Raw genomic sequence first — 26,688 nt, 5'->3', positions numbered from 1 at the left:
TGAGGAAAACAAAGACCAGGAGAGGAAGTAACAGCATAGATTTGCCAAGGATCGCCCTATTGGGAACAAAAGCAGAATTTCCTTATTAACCCTGGTCTGTCAGGGAAATGCCATAAAGGTAATTTTAACAGGCTCTGTCATCCTTTTGTTTTTAATTCTAGTATTCTCCCCTCCCCCCTTTTAGGTATGGTACCACTTAACTTTTTAAACATTAAATTTTTCAATGACACAAGGAACAAACCCAACTCCTCTGTCAATTGATTCTTATCCCAGAAGTACCAATTGCATATTGTTCCATAGTTTAGGAGAATAATGTGACACTCCAAACTTTACACTGTTTAAATGTTATTTTATTAAATATCTTCAGTTCAAGGTTTCATTGTAACAAAGCTATGAAGGTTCTACCAACATTCAGACCAAACAAACAAACACTAGCTAACTTTAATTATTTCTATATCATGCAAAAATTCTGCATCAAATGCCTTCCATTTCCTGTTTAAAATGTGATATTTATAATATATATTATATAGATGCTTACATTAGCCCCATAAGAGAACATTAAGAATGCTATAGGTGTACAGCTGTGTTTGATAATGGCCATACCAAGCTAAGGTTCTCATTAACTTAAAAGGAAACAAAACAAACAAAAAAAAAATCCAAAAGAGTTTGTCTCCAAGACTGTGCAAAAACAAAAAACCCAACAGTTCTGTTCTTTTAAAATTTTCTCTGAAAGATGCATATACTTAATACAGAGGGTTCTCTTTTTTAACTATTAATAATCATCAGGTAAAGAGACAAGGAAGATCAGACCGAAAGAAGGCATGCATAATATTTTGTATTTATCTTTTTAAATGGCATAATTGTAATCTGTTTGCTCTCTTTGTGGCTTAAAAATTTTTCTGAATGAAGTATCTTTTTACTTTTCCACTTCACTCACTGGCTTAGTGCTGTCTTAGAAATGTTTTGAAATAATAAAATCTAGTGTTTGCCCCCCCATGGGTTCAATCCTCTCCTCACTCCTCCCCTGGGATAGCGGAGGGAGGAAGAAAAGGGTGTTTGCTCAAAGAAACCTGGGAAGTGTGGATGGTCTTTTCCTTCATCACTGGTTAGCTGATCTAATCCTGGTGTGGGACAGCCCCTCTCCAGCAAAGGGAGCAGAGCGCTATCTGCTGCAAAGTGACAGCTCCACTCTGTGCAACAGCTTTGATTTTCTGCATTTTATTGAATAAGGATTAAAGTTCCAAATTGTCTTTCTTCTCTTCTACAGTCTGCTAAAAGACTGCCACACACTTAGTATGCTGTCAAGGCAATCATTTCAACTCCTTCTAGAGATCCAAAAAATGATTAGGGGTAGATAAATTCAGGTAAAAGCCCATTCCAACTTCTGCAAATGATGCCTTCCCTTGGTCAAGACAAATCCCATCAGGTCTGCCAGAAAGGCCATTTTCTTCTTGGGGCTAGGCTCCCTCCTTGGTAAGGTCAACAAAACACTTCCACATCCCCCACCCAATGAATAAAGGAACTGAACTCCTTTTGCAGCAAAGAAAAGAAAGGAAGATGAATTGGCCCAAAGGACGAACATCAGATCACACACTCATTCCCTTTCCCCTCTGCTTCATGAGGTATCCTCTAACACCCAGAGGCAACACGGGGTGGGGGGTGGCCTGGATTCCTTCAGCTACAGCTTTTGAGGTTCTGATCTGATAGTTTTCTGTGTTACAACATCACTGTAAAAAATAGAAAAATTACCCAAATAAACACTAGGAAACATGACACTTACAAACATCAGATGGGTTAGTGGTGGGGAGAAGCACCTGGCTGGGGCTGCTGGCTCCCACTGCTATTTCACTGGAGACCAACAAATCAAAGAGGAGGCCAGGCAACCCCTTTAATTCTACGGGTGCATATATTTCAGTATAAAAAACACACGCTATTTATGCCTCATATAGGAGTGTATGTGCAAGTTTTCATGAAGAACATAACACTAAGTTTTTTTGTCTGCTTCCTAAGGAACACGTGTTCTGCAGCACTGTGGATCCCAACTATGCTACTAAAAAGGAAAAAAAAAAATAGAAAATCCCATACAAATACCCTCTTCCTCTAAAATCTCTGCTCTTAATGAAATGGTTTTTTTTGTTTTGTTAAATTAAATAAGCTGGCTTCAAAACTCCATGTCTGTCCAGGTAGTGGCTGTTCCTAAAACCAGTATCACTAAAGAGCGAGCTTCTATTCAAGTTATATTCACTTAATCCCATTTTTAAATCCCTATTTCCATCTTTAGTTTTAAATCAACATTCCATTTTGTTTTATGTCTTAAAAAAAAGAAAAAAAAAAAGAAAAAAGAAAGAAAGAAAAAAAAGAAAAGTCCGTTTTGGGATCCAGCAGCCGAGCAACCAGGTTTCCATAGCGTTCTTGCTGTGCAGAAATCGAAGAAGAAACAGGCTGAAGTCAGACTGCTGGGCAACAGGAAGAGAAGCACCTCCTCCCTCTTGAACCCCAGTCTTCACACTGGCTCCTCTGGGGTCTCCTTGCCACCTCTCACCGACTGCAGCTGCAGCACAGCCCGAGTGCGGTGTCAACTTCCACCGTCGCCTTGCGGAGCACAGTTCAGCCGTCCGCTGTTCAAGCCGCCTCCTTTCTTGCTCTCCCTCTCTCTTTCTCTCCTTCACTTTTGCTTTCCCCCTCACTTCATTTCTGAAAGATGTTCTGGCTGCTGCCACTTTCTTATAGCCCTGGGGGAGGGGGCGTGTTGGATAATCTGTCATTTATTTAGCATTATTCCTGGTTTTTTTATTATTTTATACAAACAACATGTCTTTTTTTTTAGATTTAAAAACACCTTCGTACAGCAGAAACAGACACGATGGATCCATGGAAAACAACAGAAAGGCAGTGCCCGGAGCATCAGATGCATGCAGGGTTTCGTGCATTTGGCTGCTGCCTGTTTGTAATTTGTATTTAATTTTTTAACGTCAAAACAGACATGACCGTTGCTGTCACTCAGGCACTCCAGAGCTGCTTGCTAAGAAGATATTGCCCTCCAGCTGAGTATCTCCACAAGTTGCTGCAGTCAGGAAGAGGTAGTGTCCACCCAGAAAGGAGAGGGGAGAAGAGGATGGAAGATGGAAGGAAATAAAGCCATACATTAGCTGTACACAATTAAAAAACCCCAAGTTTTCTACAGGCTAACTATTTGGTGTAGGTAGAAACTCCTAACACAAGACAAACTGGGGTTCATGAGGAGAGCTCTAAAGGTAAGAGGCACTCCTCCTTCCAGGTGGCTGAGTGTGACAATGAAAATTAAATAATTGCTTAAATGTATTATGTGCTGCTTTGGAGCAGCCCTGGGCCCACTCTCTCATAGACAAGACCTGGAAGTTGAAGAAGTTTCCTAAGGGGTGCTCAAGGGCTCTGGTCCTAAGGAACATTTTCTGCCTCACTGTCCATTGGCTTTTGCCTTGAACTGAAAGGTAATTCTATTTTTCTTAGGGTTTTTATTTTTCAAATCTTCAGTAATTTTCTTAATATTTAAACAAATATATGAGCTTTTCTGCAGTTTTGTGAAATTGTAGCCCTAGTGACTGCTTTTAGCAAAGGCCTTTCCTAGTACCAAATTACTGGATTTATTTTGATAATTTTTAAGTCTTGGGTTTTTTCATGTCTATTTAGCATTATCCTGTAATGAAAGTATAGCCAAACCTTTCTTTCTATCATTTCTAGTTTGCAAATCTTTGTAGAATCTCCCTTACTAGTTTTCTCCCTTCTTGGTTCCCACTTTCCCCTTACACAGAAGTCCTCTGATTAACACCAAACTTCTTTTCTGGCTGCAGTTTCCTTTTGAGATGATTTACCCAGAACTGAACTCTGCCTTCCAGGTGAGATTTCTATTTAAGCATTCTTACTCACCTCATTCATTCTTCATCCTTAGCTCTCACTGCACATAGGATAATACTGCTCCAAAATAATTCAGTGCATTCAGATGGGGGCTGCCCACACTGACCCCATTTGTAATTGCTTGTGGGTACACCTCCTTCAGACCCAGAAATGCATGCAAATACTCCAACCTCTATTAGTTTAGAGGGTATTTTTAAATATTGTTTTAACCAACATTTTGTGGTTTGGAAATAGCTTCTGCTCTGCAGTTTTCAGAAACTCTCCAGCACATACTTTTGGAGGGCTTCAGTATTTCCATTGCCAAGAAACATAGCTCTTCTGCAGCAGACTTTCCATAATTTCCTCAGAACTCCTAGGCATAGCCACTGAGCCACCCTGATCTTTAATTTAATAATTTCTTCTGCATCTTTTTTTGGACAGATGTCTCCCTCAAAATTTCTGTGATGAAATCTGATGTAAGTTTTGTTTTCCTGCAAAGGCTTTATCCTTCTCACTGCCTAACTCCCTGGAAATTCAGCTGATTTTCCAGCTCTCTTGCAAGCTTCCCTGCTTCTGGTGCCCCCAACTGGCTTTTGCTTTTCAAATTCCATCTGTGACCTCTGCAGCTTGCTTGTGATAGTTCACATTCCTTCCCATTGCCTTCAGTAGGGTTGAATACCTCACAACACATGAATACAAATTGCTCTTGGCTTAGTCCCAAGTTGTTCAAAGAATTAGGACTCAAGTAGCAACTATACTTGAGTGGTTCATCCTTAAATGACCACATTAAAAAAAGGTTGCCTCCCAGTTGTAGATATTTATTGTGCTTGCCCTTAAATAGAAAATATTTAGTAAAAAGGTCCTAAGATTAGGCAACTTTGGGCTATAAAATGAATGTGACATATATTTCAACATAAAAGGATGCAGAAAGACTTTGTACATCTAATTAAAAGAAACCACTAAGGCAATAAATCAGAATGCCTTAATGCTGAAGAAATAAACAGATCTGATATCCTTCAGGAGCAAGCCACAATCATTTCTTCATGACATATTTTAGAGTCAAATTTTCTTCCAATGCTGAACTGTGGCAAGTTAATTGGGGGATATTTTAAATCCTCTGATATTATTATTTGTTTAGATTCTTTTCCCCTCTGAGTTTTCTCAACATGGTACATTAAATAGCTTTTGCTTATCAGAAAATCAATGGTAAAATTTATATGAATAAACTGTTACCCCTTACGGCATAGAAATTGTTCTCTATGGATTCTACAATATCCTTTATGGATGATGACATAATCATCAAAAAAGTCCTCTTAAATGGAAGGGTAGATGTGAAAGGGCCAAACTGTGCACAGTATGAGATATTCTTCCTCTCTGGTTGGGATTAGCTGTTTGTCCAGACCTGAGCACCTGGGAGGAAGCACAGCTGCTACAAGGGTACCTAAGCCCAGGAACAGCTGTCTGGCACATGACTCCCATTTGCCAGGAGTGGCAGATAACCCTATTGAGTCCAGAGGACAGCACTTAAAGGAACACCATCTACAAGCCTAAGTTTTCAGCCTACAGACAACTAAACCTGCTTCTCTCACAGCCAGCTAAACAGCTGAATTCCCACCTACAGCAGCCTCAGCTGCGTGTGTGTGTGTGACATACTCCTTCCCTGGGAGCCCATACCCGTATTGGATCCTCACTGGAGAGGTGCTGCAGGAGCTCCAGAGCAGTGGTAGTGGACGTTGAGCCACTTGCCGTCGCGGCGGTGCCAGACGCGCGTCTCCTCGGACTGCGTGGTGCGGGGCCGGCCCTGGCCGTCGATGTACTGCGTCAGGCGGATGTAGGCGATGCACGCCGCGTCCTCCCCGATGACGTGCACGTGCGGGTTCAGGATGGTCGTGTGGATCGGCTTGCTGTTCTTCGACAGTACTGGTGGGACATGCAAAAACCATCAGAGTCGTTTTATGGCTAAGGAGGAACAGAGTCCCGCGTTCTCTGACCTCTTCTATATTATACTCACCTTCTACTGGATTCTGGAATACTACAAAAAATTGCTGCTGCAATTTTTCAGGCAAAATCCAAGCAATTCTTTCCCCTATCATTTATTGTTCTCCCTAGGAACTGCACACTTACTGCCAGGAATTCCCAGAAAGATCTTTCACTTACAGAATATCATTGCAAAGGAGTCAGTAATCAGGAGATCTTTAAGCTAGGACAGCATTAAATATGAACAAACTTTGGAGAAGTGTTAAAATCACTCCATAATATGCTGTTAAGACAAAGTCTCTGCATACTTAGAGAACTACATATTGCCATACTAAGGACCTTGACCTAACCCTCAAAATAGAACAGATTGAACAGCTCAGGATTTAAATTTCAATTATCTCATCCTGTGGAGACATCCAGGAAGAGAGACAAATCCCATAGTATAAATGATAGTATTTCTCCCAAGTCTTTCCTACCCCAGGCTGACAAGGTGACCCTTATATCTATGTGAAAGGTTCATTAGGTGTTAGAGATCTGAAACCATCCTGTGAAAACACAAAGCAAAATCATCTCTATGCCTGACTATTCAGTATGTCTACCCCAACCATACATGTTGATTCCACCAAAATATGATAATTTTTCCCATTTTCATATCAGTAAGAAGTTCAGTGCCTCAAACTTTTAAAGCTCCTGCAGGCTATGCCAGGTACAAAACATTTCCACCTGGCAGATTGTCTGCCTAGAGCGAAGGGACGTGGGGGTTAGAATTGAAATTGTTGCTGAACAGGCTTTTTGACAGAAAGGCTGCTGGCTTTTATGAATGCATCATAACCCAAGTACAATCAAGTTCCTGCCTATTCTGATAACCAGTAAAAACAAGGCAAATTTCCCCCCCAAATGTGACATAAAGGAAGAATAGAAAGAAAGGTGTTGGAGTTACCAAATCTACCCACTCACAGTTTTCAAAGTAAAACTTATGGAAATCCATTCCTTCAACCAGATTCCCCAGAGCTTCAGGTTCAAATGAGGTCAAGCCAGGATCACAGATTTTTCTGCAAAGAAAAGCAGCACAGGTTTACAGTTTGCATTTGAGCCCAAGAACTATTCACACAGTGAAGTGCTGGTATGCCATTTGACTCACCCTGTGTCCACCTAACTACATCTTTCTACTCCAAGAAGTAAGTTCCTGAAGACTCAGCCCTACTGTAACTCAAGGAGCCAACTAGATGGCATTTCAATTGAAATAAACCTCTAGGTTACTGACTTTTCTTTTTTCTTTTTCTGCTCTACTTCCCTCCCTTGTACTTTTCTTACAAACCCAGGACATTTTCCTTCCCATTGTTGCTCCTGTTGCTGTTTGATACCTGACTTGACATTCATTTAGAGCTCTACTACCCCATCCCTTACTCCTAACTGATGCAGGCTAAGATGGATAAAACCTTTTACCATCCTTGACTGTGTGACAGCTCCTCAAACCCAGAAGCCAGAGCATCATTTGCACACAAACTGATAAACAACCTGCCAGAAAGCATCTCTACTTACGTATAAGCCTCAAAATCTCCATTGTTGATGGCCTCTATCAGCTGCTCTGTTATCTTAATGATCTCTTGCTTACGCACTGTGAACAAGAAGAAAGAGCAATTTAGCTGTGCTGAAGAGTTCAGTAGAAATATGAGGCTAGTGGGTGCTTCCTACAAGCAATTTGTAGAGCACCATTTGTCTAGATCTCATAGGATGCTGCTTCCTGCATTCTGGAGACACACTAAACACAGTCATCCACATGAGAGCAAGGGGACAGTGGTATGAAAGGGAAATGGTGATCCCATAATGTAGGGAGAAAGGAAATAAAGAGACCATATTCAATATTTTCTTCTAGAAAGGTCTAAGGCACCAGAGGGGTCACCTGAAATGACAGCCTGAGCTGCTTCTCGGGAGTCTGACCAATGAATGCCAGTGACCCTCCCCACGTGTAGTATTTGTCTGACAGCTTAAGATGTGGAAAACCTTGACCACAGTAGCCATATACAAATGGGCACCACACAGATCAAGCCAATTGGAAAGAGTTTCCCAACAACTTGTCTGTCACCATCATCAATACCTCAGCTACTGTGAAAGCTGCAAACAAGCAACTGGGACATGTAGGGATGGCTTCTGCAAGCTAGAAAGACAATGGCAGCAAGATGGATGGGTTGGATGAGCAGGTCCTAGCTATGTCTGAGTGTGCACACTGTCCCTCAGTCAGTTAGCTTCTGCCAGTCCCTGTGGCACAATTCTTTACAGCACTCTGACAGCATTGCCATTAACCCAGCCCAGCACACTGGACTTCAAGACAAACGAAGACAAGGGCTGTCTGTCCACTGTTGTTTAGCCCCCATCTGGCCAGCACTTGTGCACTCTCTTCTCTTGATTCCCCACAGCAGATTGCCCAGGCCCCATCCCCTCTGCAGTGTTCTCTCATCCATGCCTCATCTAGTCTCAAGAATTCATAACATTTACAAAGTTTCAGTCAGGTCTGTTAAACAACACAATTCTATTCTATGACTACCCACAATACCCATGCCTGAGTCTATATGCACAATCTCACATCTCTTTAGCCTTCCCCACATCTGTAGGTAGATTCTTCTGCACATTATACAGGCATTTAAGAGGTTCTCTAGCATTCTTTTCAATGTTATCAGAAAATATACAATCTCTACCACTAGAAGTGCCATTCTTGTGCCATTCAGCATCTAAAATACAGGTGTCTGAAATGGAACCAGTCTGCTGACTGTTCTTCCTTTGGGCCCTGAAAGAAATTGGGACTTCTGAAAGTCTCACATAGGCATCTTAGATGTCTATCATTAGGGGGATGGTGTTTAAATCCAACCTACCATCTTTAGATGTTCAAGTTAGGGAAGCTGAATTCCATTCTAAATGCCAGAAGATGCTACTCTGAACTGCTCTCCCCCTTGCCCATAAGCTTTCATCTGTATGTGCACCTCATCCCACCATTGGTAAGTGCAGCCAAAGAACAAGAAGATAATAATCTCACTGGCTATGAAAAATGTCCATACCTACTCTGGAAATCAGTTAAGAGAATTTTACTCCTGAGCTAGCCTCAGAAACCCCTCAGATAGGAGACATCTGGCTCATAACAATAAGGTGGCTGGTTTTGCTATGCAGGCTGTATGTACCTCCATGTGTGGAAGGATGTACACAGGGAATGGGTCAAAATGACACAGTGGGCTTTGTCTGTTGTGAAAAATGTCCTTGCAAGCAAGTTGTCCGGGATTTCTTTCAGGGCTACTTGTTGGCCCTCCAAACCATGCCCCACCAATGTCCAGAAGATGGAGTCCATGGGAAAGGCTGCATTTGGGATGAGTAAGGGAGTCTGCAGACCACAGTCACCGTGTGCTGGCTCATCTTAAGGAAATCTGCACCCCCTTCCAAGCTGCCTTGATGCAGCGCCATCAGCCCTGTCCTTCAACACTATTCCATCCCATCAGACTGTGCTGTCTCCTGGCTTTCCCTACACATCCCGAGCTAGAACCGGCACACGGGAGGTGACCGAAGGACAGAGAGCCTCAGGATGTCATGGGGACAGCATTCATCCTGCCGCTCCCGATGGATCTGCGGCGCCTCCAAACTGGCACGGCAGAGGCACAAGCGAGAGGGGACACGCACCTGTGGCCGCTCCCCCCCGGCTTGGCCCGGACGGACAGTGAGGAGCAGGGGAAGAGAGAGAAGGAAACTTTACATCTAAGTAACTATCGGGAGTTGCACTACTCCACTACTGCTACTCAGCTGCTAACTTACACGGTGCTCGGTTAAGTACAAAGGGAACTACTGGAGTGAGCAAAGGCTCCGACCGAGCACGCTCTAACTCCAATGTCTGCCCTGGGCTGTCCCAGGCATGGAGCTTCTCTTCACAAGACTGTGTAGCTGCAAAACAAATGTAAGCGTTAAAATAACGAACAAACAAAAAATTAGAAAGTAAAATAAAAAAAAACTGACAAAGAAGTGCAGACACACACAGCCCCAGCCCCGGTCGGCACACACAGACACATCCACATCCCAGTAACTTCTACCTGCTCTCCTGCCTCTGTCACATCACTTGGGCCAGACACTGCAAAAAGCACAGCAGGAATTTCACAAATGCTGGAGGAAGTTTGGGGGTGACCCAAAACAGTGGTCGCAGTAGTGACAGAGCAGCACGAGGGCAAGTACAAGATGGGGTTAAAGAAAGTAGGGATATCCAAATCACTGCAAATCTCAACTTTGAGGGAAGCAAAGTTGGGAGAACACTGACCCACTTGGCAAAGAAGTGGTTTGGTACTCCTCAATGTACCAAGTAGGGCCTTGCTGTGAGCAAGAGGAAGGAATTAATAAGAGAGAAGTAATGGACAGTTCACAGCAAAAAGGACTTCAGAAGAGATCATTTCCCTTCCATTCTGGCTAGGCAAAACATCTTTCTCATTGCACCTTACAAACCAGCAGTCTGACCTCCTTTGACCTACTTCAGAAACAAGTAATAGAGATGCTCCCACTGCTGCATCATATGAGATACTGGTGCTGTGTGTAGAAAACCAGGGAAATACAACAGGAAGAGGCAGAAGAGGGCACACCCAGTTCTTCCTTCCTAGACTGACCTGAACAGAATCAAATACTTCAGATGTTCCCAGCTCACACTAAAGATCCCTCTACTATTGCCTTAAATAGTCAGGCAGCTAGTACAGTATGTCTGTGTAGGAGAAAGGCTGTGAATTCCACTTAGATTTTCTCCAACCTAATAGCTTTTTTCATATGCATTTTCAGAGTTTTTCAGCCACAGGCTCCTCTACAGAGCTAGCAAGTTCAGGAGATATCACACAGAATTTACCATAACTCACAGACTAATCATGGCACCAGCTAACTGAGCTAGCAAGACAAACACACAAGGTAAAGCTCACAACAGACAAATGCATCAGAGCCAACATTATCCCAGGATTTTCACTCAAAGAACCTGATAACGGATTCAAAAATATTTTGGGGTCTTTCAAGAGCCACAGCCTCCTTTTCAAAGCCCCTAAAGTAGTAAACTAGGTTTTGTTCCTTTGGTACTTCTGAGCACCATCCATATCTGAGGTCCTCAGAAGACAAGTGAGACTGAATTCAGTCTCGTGCATCCCCTCCATAAGCAGACCTGCACCACTGACCCCATTTTCCACAAGGAAAACTAAGAGATGCAGTGACTTGCCCAAGGAAGCCCCAAAAGGCAGTGTCTCTGTAGAGAACTCCACATCTCACTCAGATGGAAGCAAGGGAATGAAATTAGCTAGGATGAGGTTCTGAGTTTTTGGTTTTTTTCAGTAAGGAGAGGAAATGTTTGGAAAATTTCAGTGTGCAAAGGAGAGTATTTTGCAGGAAGGGAGATGATTTCTATTTATTCTGGAGTACTGGAAATGAAAAAAACAACACTTTGGAAGGAAGGTGAGGAAAGGAAAAATCTTAGGTAAGGAGAAATGGGAAGGGTGAAGGAAGGGGTGGGAAAAAGATGCTGTGAAGCACTGCACCCCTGGACTTACTGGCTGAGAAACAGAGAGAAAGCTGGGACTGCATGGACTCAGTCTGTGTTTTGCTCTCACTGTGCCTCCGTCCTTCAAGCACTGAGCTGCCGTCCCCGGTGGAGAGAGGGGGAGCTAGCATGGCAGGGAATTAAAACACAAACACAAACAAAACACGCAAGTTCAGTAAATAAAAAAAGAGAAAGGAAATAGGAGAACATTAAAGAAACCACAATGCTGGGCACAAAACATGCAGGAGTATCCTCCAGGGCAAAGCCAAGTAGACAGCTCTACAACATGAACCTGCTGTGCAATTTAGAATGACACAAGGGCAGGGGGGTGGAGGAAGAACGACAACACACACTGCCTTTAGCCCCACCACAGTGGAAACAACATATCCCTGAGGCAACGGTCATTGATGGATAAAGACAATGTCTCCTACAGCACAGCAGAGCTGATCTGTGTAACCTGGTGTCTATTTAAAACAAGAAGTTGGCAGAGGAACTGCACAAACACTTCCCTTTTTGGAGAGTCATGGCTATGCAGAACACTGAGAACTCCAACACTCCCAAACCCTTTGGTCTACTTAGTTTTGCTCAAGCGCTTGCTTATCTTAAAATGTGGAAGGGCAGGAATGGACAAGGAACATTGGTGAACACAGCTACACTTAAAACTACAGGACTAAAATTACCAGAGCTGGCCACAGCACAAACAACTACTGTGCAAACTCTTTCCCTCCCAATCACCATTCAGATGCTCCTTTCTATTAAAATCATAACAAAATTTTCTAACCTCTGCCAAAAAAAACCCCATAACACAGTTTTGATCTGTAGCAATGTAGCCCTATACAACTCTATACACTGACCAGCTGCCTTCCTTCCTCCCCACCTTTTGTTCCATTCCTAGACTTCTTTTCCTTGCAGCGTTTGTCTTCATGACTTACAGCACCCATGGGTGTTGTACAACACCCATGAGCTAGCTCAACCACGGGACCTCTCCAGAATAAAAAGTGCCACAGGAGACAAGGTTCTGGACAAACACCTGTTCTGGATGGCCATCCAGCAGAGATGATAAGTCAAATTCATTACCACACTACAAAATTCATCCAGTTCCCGTCCCTCAAAGCTAGGTTCTTAAACCACGGATTACTCTTTGGCAAAAAGGTGGGAGCTAGAGCACTGTCCTGTAATGAGGTCAGGTCTTATCTGAAATAATCTGTACTGCATTCACTCACTGGCATGTGTTTCTGCTCCCTATGATTCCTCAGAAGAGGAGCCAGCAGCTTGTGACAAACCATGAGAAAAGCATCAGGAACTAGCCCACTGACAGAGGTGACACTGCTGCCACATCACAGGGTCAGCACTGATTTTCCCCTGGATATGTAACTCAGATGAACTACAGGGAGAATGAGAATGCCTCTGCCTCAAAATGCAAGTTATTAACACATTTGTCTCAGAATGCAAACTACCTTCACCCATCCCAAACTTGCTTATTCAGGAAAATGCTCATCATTCATTAGGGAGGTTAGGCAAAGATAGCTGCCCAAACAACATGAGCAGATATGGAACTTGGAGCTCCTTCTTTAAGAGTTTCACAAGCAAAATTATATGGTCACTGAAAGGCATGAAATCTCTTCTCAGCCTCTCCCTCTACTGATATCTCAGTCAAGGACAACAGGCTGAGAATGATCTTCATCTTAGAAAAAAAATAGACCTGGAGAGAAAAAATAACAAGGGAAGTCTTTGCATGTCACAAAAGAGATTCTTAGAAAGGGATGAAAAGGGAGACAGAGTAAGTAACAGAGAGGTTTCAGCTCCCTGTAATCTACAGGGAAGCACAAAAACACAAGCAGAGTCCAAACCTCAAGGGACTGGTAGGGATTTTCCACACCTAGAAATGGACTGGAGGTGAACAGATTATGATATATGCAAGAAAAGAATTCTAACTCTGAGACAAAACCAAATCAGCTCAGTGTTTATATACCACAGAGGCCAAGTCAGACAGTTCCCCAATGCATGGTCCCACTGTGACAGGAATGACAACGTCATGGCAAATTTATGAACTGAGTCAGACACAGAAATCTGGGAAACTAGTTCAAGGCAATGACTGAATCTCTAGAATCCCTTGCCTACACTTAACTGTATTAGAAATTACAGGCCAAGTACCTACCTTTCAGATCCTCATCTTCAGTTGTGGTGTTACAGCTCTCTGTGGAACCCTGCACGGCAGAACAGAGCATTACCAGGCATCAGCAGTCGGGAGCATGAGCAAATAGTTTGATTTCTTTGTGAAGAAAGATGGGGAAAAGCACAAAAACGTTGGCAGGGATGGAAGGGAGAGGATGATATAAGGAAGATTTGGATGTAAGCAGGCCAAATACAAAGCATAACATAACAGCATCTCTGCTCAGCTTTTGCATGTTTGAGCCGTTAACCCAGAACTTTTACAAGTGTGGAAGTTACCAAACTGTCAAATGAAATCTAGCGAGAGTTGTTTCTGTTTGGAAGAATAACCACAAGAAGCTAAAGAAGGGCTCCTAGGCTTTCTCAGTGGAAGTGTCCATTTGCAGAAGAAAAAAAAAAAATAAAAAGCCTAAGTGCCTATATCTCCTCTTCCATCCCACATACGAAAGAGAGTGGTGGTTATACACCACAATAGGAAAGATGTGTTAATATCTGAACAGTTGTCTTTACTCAGCCTGTTTCAGAGATCCACAACCTCCTAGTCTATTGTCAGCAGTACTCAGGAGCATGCTACAAACCAGACATTGGAAAGGTAGAAACTGAATTAAGACACACGAAGACAAGAACAAGAGAGAAGCAGAGGTTTCTCTGGCAACACCCCCATCCCTTACCTTTATGCCATCTGTAGCATTATGGACAACAGTTGTTTGAGGCTCCTAGGAAAGGATGGAAGAATCATTAAACTCTAGTTCCAAAGCATTCTCTCATTTAGTTTCACTCCCCAGCAAGTGGAGAAAAGGTGACTGACATTAAAAAAATCAAGTCACAAACTCCAAACAGCACACGCGTGCCTGCGTGCGTGCACACACACTTCCTGCACTGGTTTCATTAAGAGAGAGGCTGCACTAAAAGCTACAGTCCCAAGGAGACAAAGCCCCCAGCTTCCCTGCAACTGCCCCTAATTCCCAATTCGCTTCCAGTGAACCAGGCTGGCACAGACACCAGGGGGCAACCAACCAGCCAGTCTGCATCCTCTGCAGCCCTTCATGAAGTAATGACCCCTCAGCAGTGTCCTCACTGGAAAATGCTTCAGAAGAGGAGGAGGGGAAGAAAGGATAATACTGGGCTGGGGCCTTTGTCTCCCCGTTTTTTTTGGAAAGGTTGCTGGGTATTTTACCCTCAAAAAGGGACATTCATAATTTCCATAATAAAAAACAGATGAGCCAGACCACCTCAATGCCTCTCACAGAGGAGTTGCTAAGGAAATGTGAAAAAAGGCACATTTTTCTCAAAGTCTCTGAAATGAGCTCCAATTTCAGTAAAAACCATATTTAATAATTTAGAAAGGCTCTCTCAATATCAAAAACATCATGAACAAAGCTAGTGAAAGGAAAGTGGAAAATTATGAAGTGTCCCAAGAATCCTTCATCCTACAACAAAAAACCCAACACCAAATCCCACCCTCCCAACGCCCCAAAAATGCCAAATCCAACTCTCCAGAGACAGACAACAAAGAGCAGCTACCAGGCCTATAGGTGCTAACTAGCTCCTGCACTCATCCCTTCATTACCAGGACAAGACTTCAGGACCCTGCACCATCTCCTCCCAGTGCTGCTGTTCTTGCTGGGTGGCTCAGCAAGGGCATCAGGGGCAGTGCTGGGCAGTGCTGCAGCACTCACCCATCTGCCCCTGCCACCCACTGCCTGCTCTTCCACAGGAACTGAGGCAGGCCACACACCCAAGCTGAGCTGTTCAGTGCACTTGGCACTGGCACTGGACTGGCACTGTAGAGCTTGCACACAGGCCAAACAGCCCAGCAAGTCAGTGAGCTGCAGCAGATCAGCCACTCAACTGAGCAGGCCAAATAGGCCAGCAAAGAATTCTTCTAAAAAACCCTCAGTCTGCCCTTTCTTCTCTGGTGTCCTGAAGTCCATCCTCCATTTCCTGAGTGTTGGAGAGTGGATGGAGCTTGACACTCTCTTCTTCCAAACCATCCTCCCCAAAGCCAGCAGGGACAGTTGAACGGGACACACAGAACTATAACAGGGGTGGCACACGGGGAAGTCCAGGCAAGTTGCGATTCCCACATCCAACCACAGCTCTGCTCAGCGCTCCCATCCCAAAGCCTGTGAGGCTGTGATCAGCCCCCACAACAGCACAGGGACACAGACAGAACGAAGCCAAAACATAAGCTGAAACAGAGTGGCACAAGCAACACTCGGGAAAGGGGTTTGGGAGGAGAAGGCGAGAGGACAGAATCAAAATTAAACCAAACAGGAAAAAAAAAATAGTGTTTGGGGAAGATACCATGGACGTCTGCACTGGGGGTGTTTCTTTTGCAGTGCTTACTATACTGGTTTTGTTGTTGCTCTGCGGCTGAGACAGAAAAACATGGTTTTAGTTCCCCTGCTGGGCAGCAGAGGCAGCAAGAAAATGACAGTATTGCTACAACCCCAACCATCTCCTCAGACCCAACCCTCCCCACAGGCTCAATCACCAAGAAGAGGGAGGAAGGAGGAGTTGCTGCCTGGGTTGCTGGAAATCATCCCTCCCCCAGAGGCAATAGAAGTTGTAAGGTATGTACCAAAATCTAAATATGAATGGACTGCTAGTGCTATAAGGAAGGAAAATAGAAGGCAAAAAGGCAGCAGCCCAAAGGGGTGGGGAGAATCCTGCAATGAGCACTAACAAAAGTATCTGGTGAAGGAAAATGAGAGATGGCAGCTGTCCTGAGAGGAAGAGACTACAGAAGTGAGAGACACACAATAGTCATGGTCTCAAATGGGGCACAAATGGGAGTCAAGTCTGAGGTGCCCTAAAGTGTACAGAAACAGTTCTAGGTATGTGATAATGCTGAAGGTTCCAGGGAATCTATTGATCCAATAAACATGTAGTCAGCCCTAGAAAAGGTAGAGAAAATGTAATGTAATGATATGTTGCATCCCTGCTATGACCTGAACAAAGAGACTTCATGACCAAAATATTGAAAGGAATGGGATTGGGACATAAGGAAAAGGCCATATAGTTCCACAAGTAGGAAGTTCTCTGGATGGTGCCCAGCAGCTTTTCATCTTTCCCCTCTTCGGACTCTCTTGAAGCTGTGGTAGAAGAAAAAAATCTCCATTTCCTGCATTCATACAGCACAACAAAGAGGTCATCACCAGCTTGCTGAAAAGAATCATCCCATTGAGTTTTGTATGTCAGGAATGAGCCAAGTCTACGTTTGTAGGAATCCAAACCTTTGTCTGTAAGCACAGAGCTCCTAGCCCACAAATCCAGCCCATGTGTGACCCTACACCAGGCTACATCTCTCTTGCTGCTGGATGCCAGCAGCAAGGTCAAAATTGGCACTGCAGGAGCCTAGCTCACACTCCTTAGTTTACAGATCAGGGCACCTGATGGGAGCTCACAGTAGAATGCCCTCATTGCAGTGGCTCTCTATCCCACTCAGGGAGTGCAAACTCCTACTGCAAAACATCAGGCCCTCATCACCACACCACAAACACCACAAAGAATGGAGAAGTCAAATGCTAAGCTGGAAAACATCTGCCAAAGGTATAATTATGTAAACCAGTGACAGATCTTGTAAGACTGAGACTTAAACACCTACTGACAATTTGGTTTTTCTTCACAAGTAACATGTCTTGGCTTAACTATCCCTTTTGGAGAGGGAGAGAGGAGAAACAAAAGAGGAAGATGGGGCAGGTGGAGGGGAGAGGAAGTAGAAGAAAGAAGCAGGGATGAACTCTTTAGAAGTCCATGGGAGAAAAATGAACATATACACTCAAACTCCAACCTAAGAAAGGAGTAATACCACAGAAATTATGGTTTGCTGCCTCTTTCTATCCATCCCTGCATTGTCCTAAGACTCTGGCCAAGAGTTTTGTTTTACACATGTATTTCCAGCCAGATAGTAGAAGAGATGACAGGTCACTGTGGATGTCAAAGAGGAGCAGATCAACCTGAAAAAAATTAATCCCAAATCGTGTTTGTGGCACAAACACAATCAAACTTCTGACAATGGACCACCTTCCACACAGCACTGAGGCTCTTGTACTTCTTTAGAAACAGTGATCCTAATGCAGACATATATCTTCCAAACCTCTTCCAGTGAGAGGAATGTAACCCATTTTTCTTAGTCCACTGGGATAAGAAGATAAAATTAGCACGAAATAAGCTGTACAAAAATAACTCCAGTGTTTTGGAAGGCTTTATAATTAAGGCCAAATGAAAAAAAAAAAACCAACCAAACAAAAAACCACACCAAAAAACTCCAACCAAAACTGAAAGAAACATCCAGAAAGCCACTGTTCAAAAAAAAAAAAGTTGACAACAACCTGTTAGGAATGTTATGGTGCCTTATAAAAGTGCAAACCCCCACACACCCAAAGCACACAGCCTGCCCTTCAGTCTGCACTGAGCACCCAGGTCACCCATTATATTCTTCCCCAGCCAGTGGGCTGAAGAGGACCAAGTATCATGTTTGCTAGTCCAGAATTGGATAGCATTTTACTACAGGATAGTGTCCCAGTTAAATCAGAGGCAGCTTAGCCTACACATTTTTCACAGCTCTTTCTCAGGTGAAGGAAGGTATCTGACATATTGAGTTTCCTGCACACACTCATGTCATGTGGCCATCTAACCAACTTCCTTTCTTCCCTGGAAACAGCTAGCCTTCCCTTCCCAGAAGTGCAGGCAGCACAGCCAACTCTTACCCCTCCTTCCCTGCTGCTGCCAGCCAACATCAGTCACTGGCCAGGGTACAAACCTTGGTAATTCTGTACAACTCAAGTTAAAAGAGGCCAATTCACCTAGAAAGGTGCTAGGTCTTTCTTAAGTTCTGTAACGCGATTAGTTTTGGCACAGCAGTTGGCAACATTTCCTGAGCTCGACAAGAGACGGACAGACAGGCATGAACAACACAGAGGGTGCAAGAGAAAGAAAACAGACCAGTGCTCATATCGTAGGGACACACACATGTAGCCGATTAAAGGAAAGTAACTACCAACACCTGGGCTGTCTCTGGTTATTCAGCCACTTTCACTGCTTCCAAGTGTTCAGAGGCTGATGCTTGCATGGTTTACGTATCTCAGCTGCTTTAAAAATATGCAAAGGGAGTTTAAGTATTGCTGGCAATGGGCAAAAAAGAAGGGCATGAAAGGAACAGTGAACTATTGCCCCATATAAAGGCAGGGCTGGTGAAAAGTCAGTCACTCACTTCAGATTTTCAAAGCAGTACTTTGGGATTACTTTTTTTGTGGGTTTTTTTTTACACAGTTTTAAGGTGTCATTGAAGGAGGAAGAGGAGAAATATCTTCAAGGCAGTATTGCAAAAACAATTACTGTGCTTTCTTGGTACTGTAACATTCCCACTTCTATCTGAAATGGGAGAAATATTTTCTGCTGTTTTTCTGTGCAGAGGAGATAATACAATAACTAATTTTTGTACTTTAGTTACTGTTCATATCTTGGTGTCAAAGTGTGTCATTGGGCTATGTATGACTTCTGACAATATGACACTGGCCAATTTCCTCCTTGGACCCTTGAGAGTGGATTTGACTACTTTTTTTACGAATTCTATGTATGTCAAACATTTTGATGGATGAAAAAGGAAATGAACAGGACAGGGGAGGCAGTTACTGGGTATTTGGTCATGCTGGGATACATAAACAAGATCAGGACAAAAGGAAGTTTTGGATTATAAAGGCTCTGACAAACCTTTTCAGTAAGTATGCTAAAAAAAGAAGTGACCCACAGCTCTGAGCTGCCCTGTGGTGCTGTGCCCACATTTTATCTGAACAGTGGAGCCCCATTAGTCTCTGCCACATTTGGAGTGACTCCCAGTTTGTTCTACACTGCAAGGCTCCTATCGAGGATGACAGCACCTGTTCCTCTTTTTGGCACCTCTGCAACAGAATGACAAAGCCTCATGTCCAGGCAAGGCACACACCTGCTCTGCTGAGCCCAGGAGAACCACTGTCTTTTTTTGTTTCCCACTTAGAGCAGGCAGAGTCAAACTGCGTTGCCAGCAGTTGAGTTTTCTGCACAAAATGGGAGCTGTATGTGGCCAGAGGATCACAGAGCCCTTTTTGTGAGGATATGGACCCTTGAGTGCACACTGATCCCCCCTGCCACCCCCCTGCACGGACATGCTATGTAGGGTGATGAGCACAAGCCGAGCGTGCATGGCATGGAGAATGGCGGAGGCACGAATCGCAGGCAGCTTACGGGAGGTGCTCACCATCAAATGCACACTGGAGCTCGACTTCCTTTTCTGGACACATCATTGAGAGAGGGAAAGAGAAGGGAAGAGAGGAGATGAGAAGAAAAGCACAGAAACTATTCACACATTAGTGTGCCAGCAAGGACCCCCCTGCCAATAACGCTCCCCTGAGGCAGGTATAAGCAGCAGCAGAAATGCAGAGACACGGAAAAAAGGAAGAGAGAGAGAAGTCACCATTAAAGCACACGATTACACACCAGGGGAAAGGGCAGGGCTGAAGACCCCCATCCCCTCAAACACTGAGGTCAGAATATACGTGCCCCACACACTGATACATGGAGAGAAGAAGAGAGAGCAATATATATGCACAAGGTGTGGGATACAAGGGGGTGTCTCTCTGTCCTCTCCCACCTCAGAAAATGGAGCAGCTTCTCCAGCCAAACTGAAGAGGTAGGTAGAAACCCCCTGTATGTCCACATTTGGAGGATGCAGAGGTGTGTTTGCAACTCAAATTAAGGAGGAGGCCACAACAGAAAGGCACACGCAGGGGCTGAAGAAAGAAGAGGGAACTTGTGTGCATAGCATGGGGAGGAGAAAGGCTCCCTCACGTAGAATTTGGGGCTGATTGGAGAAGTAAGGTGCACTTATGCTCAAACAAGAAAGACAGAAGCACTCAACAGCCAGAACACTTTGCACTCTCAGATACTGGGAGAAGAACAAACTTCTTGGACTCTACTCTTGTTCAATGGCATCTTCAGTCATCTTCAAAGACACCTTCACACCAAACTGCACCCTCCAGTAAACGAGGCTCAGCATGAACTTCCCTCCTCTTTCACTAAACTCTTAGTGTCATCCAGTTCACGCTGAGTCTGGCAGGTCTTTCACCATCACAATGCTACACCTTCCCCTCGCTGTCTTCACATACATTTTCCATCCCCTTTTCCTTTGGTACTGTCCAGGCTATTTCTGTGCTGCTTACTACAGTCTAGCCCACAGAGCAGTAGAGGACAGCACAGCTCCTGTCAGTGAAAACCCACAATGGAGTGGGTTCTGTAGCTCTGGACTCCTGCACACCACCACAGCCCCCCCAGAGCAGCCCTTGAACAGAGAACAGGCCACAGAGTTGTAGCTCTCCACTTCATGTACTTACTTTGCCTTCACAGCTCTTACCTTGAATATTGCCATCATCCCTGATATCTTCACATGAGATCTCAAGCACATGCACAGACTGGCATGTCTTTGAAAGCAGAAGTGCCTACGTTCATCTCATACCCAGGACCACATTCCTGATCACACTGTACAGTCCACAGTCACACAGCCACTGCACGAATAGACTCAAACTAGCAGAGCTTCTGCCTCATCTGATCTTTAATTCCAGAACAGACAGACTCTGATCTGTTCAGCATCTGGCTCTTCAGGGAGGCACAACACAGGGCTTGCCATTACATGGCTTACAAATTTGTGTTTCCTCTCATTTCTTTCAGGACAATTTAGTGTTTCCACAGGATTTTTATCAAGCTGGAGCTAAAATAGTATGTACTAACCAGTGTATGAATATAATGCTTAGACTGCTGTCAACCCAGAGAAAACCTTGTACCCCATCACAACAGGGAATTTTTAACTGGGAAAAGTGGAAATTCACACCAATGAAAAACTTCAGGTTTTGCTTTTAATGTATCCTGTAAGTTGCAACAGACAAAAAGAGACTACATGGATACTGAGGTAAACCTTTCTCTAAGAAATAGTCTCATTTGAAATTCATACAGACTTCCAGTAAGTTACAAAAGAAAAAAGGGACAGAAAATGTTAAGATACAAGCAAAAGAATCAATATGAAAAGAATCAACCAAGCCATGCAGAAAACAAACACCCTCCTACACAGAGGCACAAGTAACACTGACACAGGAGGAAACAGAACCCTCTGCAGATCAGAACTTAATTAGAGTACAAGCTAAATTTAAAACACTGTCAGTCTATTACAGGGCATGATGTAGTGTAGAAATCCCAGAAAGCACATTATTACTGGCTACTATAATAACACAGGGAAGAAAAGCGAGGTTGGCAGTATGAAAAGGGCAGGGAGTGAGGTCTGTGTTATGACCAGAGCATGAAAATACTACTAAAACACAAGACAGGTTAAAAAATGCCAACATGAGGCACTGGCAGTAAGTTCTAAAGCATCAAAACTTATTAAGTCAAATCACATACAAGGAAGTTACTAAAACCAGATCAATCTCCCAATACATCTTCACAGCTGCATCAGAACCATCTATTGTTACCTTCCCAAGGTGACTAGCTGAGTGAGCAAAGCTTTTTGTTCTTCTTGTAATGTGACTGCAACTTAGCAAAGTAAATAAGAGAACAGAAGTTTAGTTAGAGCGTTCTCTTTCCCTTCCATAACACAGAGGCATCTCTAAGAATAACTAGGCAGTGCAGAGATGTGCCAGGGTATGAAAAAAATTGTTAAAGGCAGACACAGCCTATGGTAAAGTACCTCACTGATCGCTTTAAGGGTTTCCCTATACCTGAGTGACAAAATATTCTCCCAAAGCAGTACAGACAACAAACCTAGGGATGAATGTTTGTTACAGTTCTATTTTTATTATGTGTGTGAATTTTAGGTGTTCATCTCGAAAGAGGAGCAGATTCTCTACAGTGAAAGTTAAGAAAGAGACTTGCTTTAGGTAGCAATCAACAGAAGTCAGTAGAAGACAGAAGACAACCTGAAGAATCACTGTCTCTTCAGCATGGCAGAAATACTAGAAATGGTGAGTGTACATCATTCCAGAACACATACTAAAACATACTATAAGAAGTAGAGTGATTCCAAGCAAGGTCCATTCACAGTCCTGGGAACTTAACATGGATCTTTTTTTAATGACAGCTTTCTGTGTATCTTCTACATGCAGCTCTTCCCCAGCATGACACTGACAGTATTTATGTTAGAATATCATATGCAGCAACTCATATTCCTATGAAGAGTATAGTAATTTCAGAACTTAAGGTAGGAAAAAAATGTTGAACTAAAAGCAGACCATCATAGTGAGAGTCATCTTGAACCAACAAATTTGACGTTCTATTTCTACTTCTGCTTTAGCCCTTCTGTGTGATGCTGAGCAAATAATTCAATCTTGTCAAGCCATCTTCTCTCTTGCCCTTTTGTCAGCTTGTCTATTTAAATTGCAAGCTAAGAGGCAGGTATTTTCTGCTTAGCCACCACTAGCTAAGCACACTGGACCCTTGATCTCAGCTGGTGTTTCTAGGCATTACAACAATGCAGTGAAAAAACTGAATGCATCAAAGGTGGATATAATGTGCTACTGGATGCCAGCACTTAAACAGATCTGAAGCACTTCCCAGGTATATTACATAACACAGTTCAGCACAGAACTCTGCTGTTCAGAGGAACTTGGGTTCTCCCTGTTTAGCTTCAACATAAACAATCTTTAAACAGTATGACTTTAAGATTATAAAAAGTCCAGATGCAGAGATAGGAGCATCAACTCCTGCTGGTCATTGTGTGAATGTTACTTGACCCTTGCAGATTTTATAGGTTGCTTCAACTTGGTACTGTGCCTTTCACCAACTGCTTCCCAGCAGCCATGCAGTTTACAGAGCATCCTTTCTTTCCCACATGCTCTTTACTGGGCAAAGAGCAGGGAAAGCTGGTACACAAACAGGCATAAAATGTACACTTACTGCAATATTCCTTACAAACAGTAGAACAAACGGTATTTGGGATCTCTTTGCAGTCATATAATATATAGAGCAGATTTTAGAACATTAACTTTGTTAAACCAAATAAATGGATTTTTTTCTCTTTCAGTTGAGTTCTCCTTTCAGCTGTGCTATCCAGCTTTTACTGAGAAAGAAAACAAGAGTGCATGTGGCAGAAAGACAAGGGAGAAAATCAACAGACTTGGCAGAGCATTGCAAGTGAATGCCATTAAAATCTCCTGCATCCCACAGCATACTCCACTTACTATCTACTTAGAGTGTTACAGTGGGCCTGAGGAATATTATTGATATAATTTTGAAAATCCTAGTCACAAACCCAAGTGGTCAGAAGTAAATAAAAAAGAAAAAAAAAAAAGAAGCTGACAAAGAGCTTAGAGAAGGACCAATTTAAAAATAATCACAATTACATGCTTAACTGAAATTTACACTTTGTGCATTAACAAATTCTGATTATAGAAATGGGTCTTACAGGCCCTGCTAGAACTGGAAACACACACAGCCTCTCACACCAGCAGGAAGTGAAATACCCCTTTGGAAAAAAAGGAACACGACTCTTTGAAGTGCTACCCAGAGACCAAAAAAAAAAAAAAAATCAGCAGGAGGAATGTAACACTAACTACAGGCAGCCCAGACCCTGACAAGCTTAGAGGAAGGACACTCAGCATAAAGTGTCCTTAATCTTCATCCAGGTGTTTGCCCCAGCCCACTCCTTAACCCCTCTCTCACCTTGCAGTAGATGACAAATCCAGATTACAGTCAGAAAGGGGAACAAGAAAGAAAATAAATTTGATTTGAAACTATCTAAAGTAAATTTTAAAATGGTAATGCACAATGTTGCTCATAAATTTAGAATTTAAAAAAAATACCTGGGACCTACAGTGATGACCACAAGATAGGTGGTATCTTACAGGGGCTCTGCAACTCGTCACTCAGTATCTTCTAGCCTCACTTTCTGGATTTGAAAGCAGAAAAACATATTCCTTGGGGACAAAACTTGGGCCTTCCTGCTGCTACAGCTTGGATCCAAATTCTGCTTGAAGAAAGTGAGTGCAGCACTATAAAGGTTTGGTGAGCAGGCAGAATTTAAGATTCAAGGCAGTTTAAATCATTCATTATTTAAGATAATGGAAAAGTTCTCAAGTGCCAAGCTGATGAAATATCTACCAATTAGCAGAATTAGTACTTGAAATAGAAGCAACAGTGCAAAATGAAAACCAGGAATGCTTCAAATAAAATTTGGAAAGGAATTTGCTAGGGGGGAGGGTCATATCCATAGAAATTTATCAAAACAACCCCAGTGCTGACACACTAGTATTGGAATTAAAAAAAAAAAAAAGTTTCTTTCCTGTCCTCCCCTCCTGATTTAAGCTTCTCCCACTGCCTTCCAAAATGGTCTGATCCAAGTAAAATGAATGCATCCTCATTGCTTTACCGCTAAACTTTCTTCAGTGAAGGATTTGAGCCTATTGCTAGTGTAAGGAAAACTGCCTTTTTTTATATATCAGCTCAACACAACTCATGCTAGATGCTCATATCACCACATATGACATGAGTGTGACATATTAAACCATTCCTCTCTCATTTATGTGTCATCAAGTACATGCTGTATCTTGCATCAGAAATTCACCAACATGCATTTTTATGAAGTTATTGGGAATAAAGCATGAGAAAGATGTATATGTCTCACTCAAGCTTGTGTAATACTATGTAATAGAAATTCCTACTATCCTTGTCAAATAATGCAGAATTCTAGCACAGACATCTCTGAATACCAGCCAAAAAAAAAGGAGAAAGTTGCCTCAAACAGAAAGTAAATTAACACAAACTAGTGCATTTTTTCTCTCAATATCTTTAAAGCCATTAAGTTTTACACTAGTGTAACAGCCTATTTGTGGAAGAAATACTCTTTCCATTCTTATCTACTTCGTGGATATCTGTGACAACAGTCTTATGCTGCATAGTCAACCTGGATCAGATAAAAACCATGAAGAAACTGAAACATATTTTCTCTCACATCTCCATAAAGAATTAATTTCCAAGAAGGTTGTAAGAGACAAACAGAAAACTCAACATTCAAATCAGTCTTCTTATCTGCAGGAAACATGAGAAACAGCCTAACCAGATGGCATGTGGTCAGCAGCAGACTACAGTTAAAACTATAGCATGCAGTGCTCGTTCTAAACCTACATCTGATGTAGAATAATTTATATAGGAAGTGGGAGTGAAAAGGATACCACAAAGCTGAAAATCTGGTTGGTGTTCAAGCCACGGTATTTGTGCTCTGCACTATTGCAATGGGCAGAAAATCATCGTTCGCCACAAGTGAGACCAGATGCTCTTACCTCAACCAGACACTGCCACAGGCTGTTTGTCAGAACTGTACAGGGTGAGAAAGTGAGTGGAGCTAAAATTACAAGTTTCCTGCATAAAGAGCATCACATGACAAGTATGCTGGTCACAATGGAGAGGCCACCAACCAGCACAAAGACTGTCCCCAGCAGCTGATGGGCCAATACTGCTCCAACAAGTAAATGGACACGGTAAAAGTCTACACTTCCAATGGGATGCAGCATCCATTACAGTAGAGCAGGGAAAGAGATAAGCATGTTGACACAGAAATCCTACAACAGAAGTTTTAAGGATGTCCTACAAACACACACAGACCACCATACACTCTCTATCTTGTCCAAGCTTAGTACTGGGGGAAAACAACTTGTACTTTTAAAAGTCTGTATTACTGAGCAGAAGAGTAACTCAAAACAGGAGCTTTAATAAGAAATACATGATTAATTTCTGAGCTTAAACACTTACAGAAGTGAGGACTCAAAATCCACCTCTGAAGATAGATGCCATTTAGTGAGAATGGGAAGCTTAAACACCTCTCCTGGGGACCCTCAGCCCAGGGTGAACATGAGCAATGCACCTCATGGACAGCACTGGGGTTCACACTGCAAAGCCAGTGTGCTCAACACTTTGTAGGGAGGAAGCTGCATGCAGACCATTGACTGCAGGTGTCCAGTCCTGCAGAAGCAGTGGTTTCCAAAGGACAATCCCATTCATCATGAACAGAGAATGCTACACTCTCTAATGTACCTTCCACTTCATCAGAGTATTCAATTACACATACAAGGAACAACACATACTGCAAAGGGCTGAAAAGTTAATCCAGAATT

General features: G+C 43.0%; 1 protein-coding gene across 9 annotated transcripts in view; it reads right to left on the bottom strand.

The window, feature by feature from the left end:
- Positions 1–333: 333 nt before the first annotated feature.
- Positions 334–26,688, bottom strand: part of CAMK2G (calcium/calmodulin dependent protein kinase II gamma) — a 116,856-nt gene continuing 90,501 nt past the window's right edge. The window contains exons 14-23 of one of the 9 annotated variants that reach the window (XM_083865970.1): positions 19,797–19,829; positions 15,863–15,931; positions 14,227–14,271; positions 13,542–13,590; positions 11,382–11,507; positions 9,646–9,771; positions 7,393–7,468; positions 6,808–6,902; positions 5,548–5,793; positions 334–3,064 (exon numbers count right to left, since the gene is read on the bottom strand). In XM_083865970.1, coding sequence (XP_083722096.1) covers positions 5,561–5,793; positions 6,808–6,902; positions 7,393–7,468; positions 9,646–9,771; positions 11,382–11,507; positions 13,542–13,590; positions 14,227–14,271; positions 15,863–15,931; positions 19,797–19,829 — 852 coding nt within the window. In that variant the 3' untranslated portion in view covers positions 334–3,064; positions 5,548–5,560. The remainder of the gene's footprint in view (positions 3,065–5,547; positions 5,794–6,807; positions 6,903–7,392; positions 7,469–9,645; positions 9,772–11,381; positions 11,508–13,541; positions 13,591–14,226; positions 14,272–15,862; positions 15,932–19,796; positions 19,830–26,688) is intronic. The other 8 variants (XM_083865962.1, XM_083865966.1, XM_083865964.1 and 5 more) reach the window with 8 other exon arrangements.

The sequence above is a fragment of the Zosterops lateralis genome, assembly GCF_965231275.1.
Source record: "Zosterops lateralis genome assembly, chromosome: 8".
Classification (NCBI taxonomy): domain Eukaryota; kingdom Metazoa; phylum Chordata; class Aves; order Passeriformes; family Zosteropidae; genus Zosterops; species Zosterops lateralis.
The sequence above is the reverse complement of the archived record's forward strand: the minus strand, read 5'-3'. Positions and strand labels throughout refer to the sequence as shown.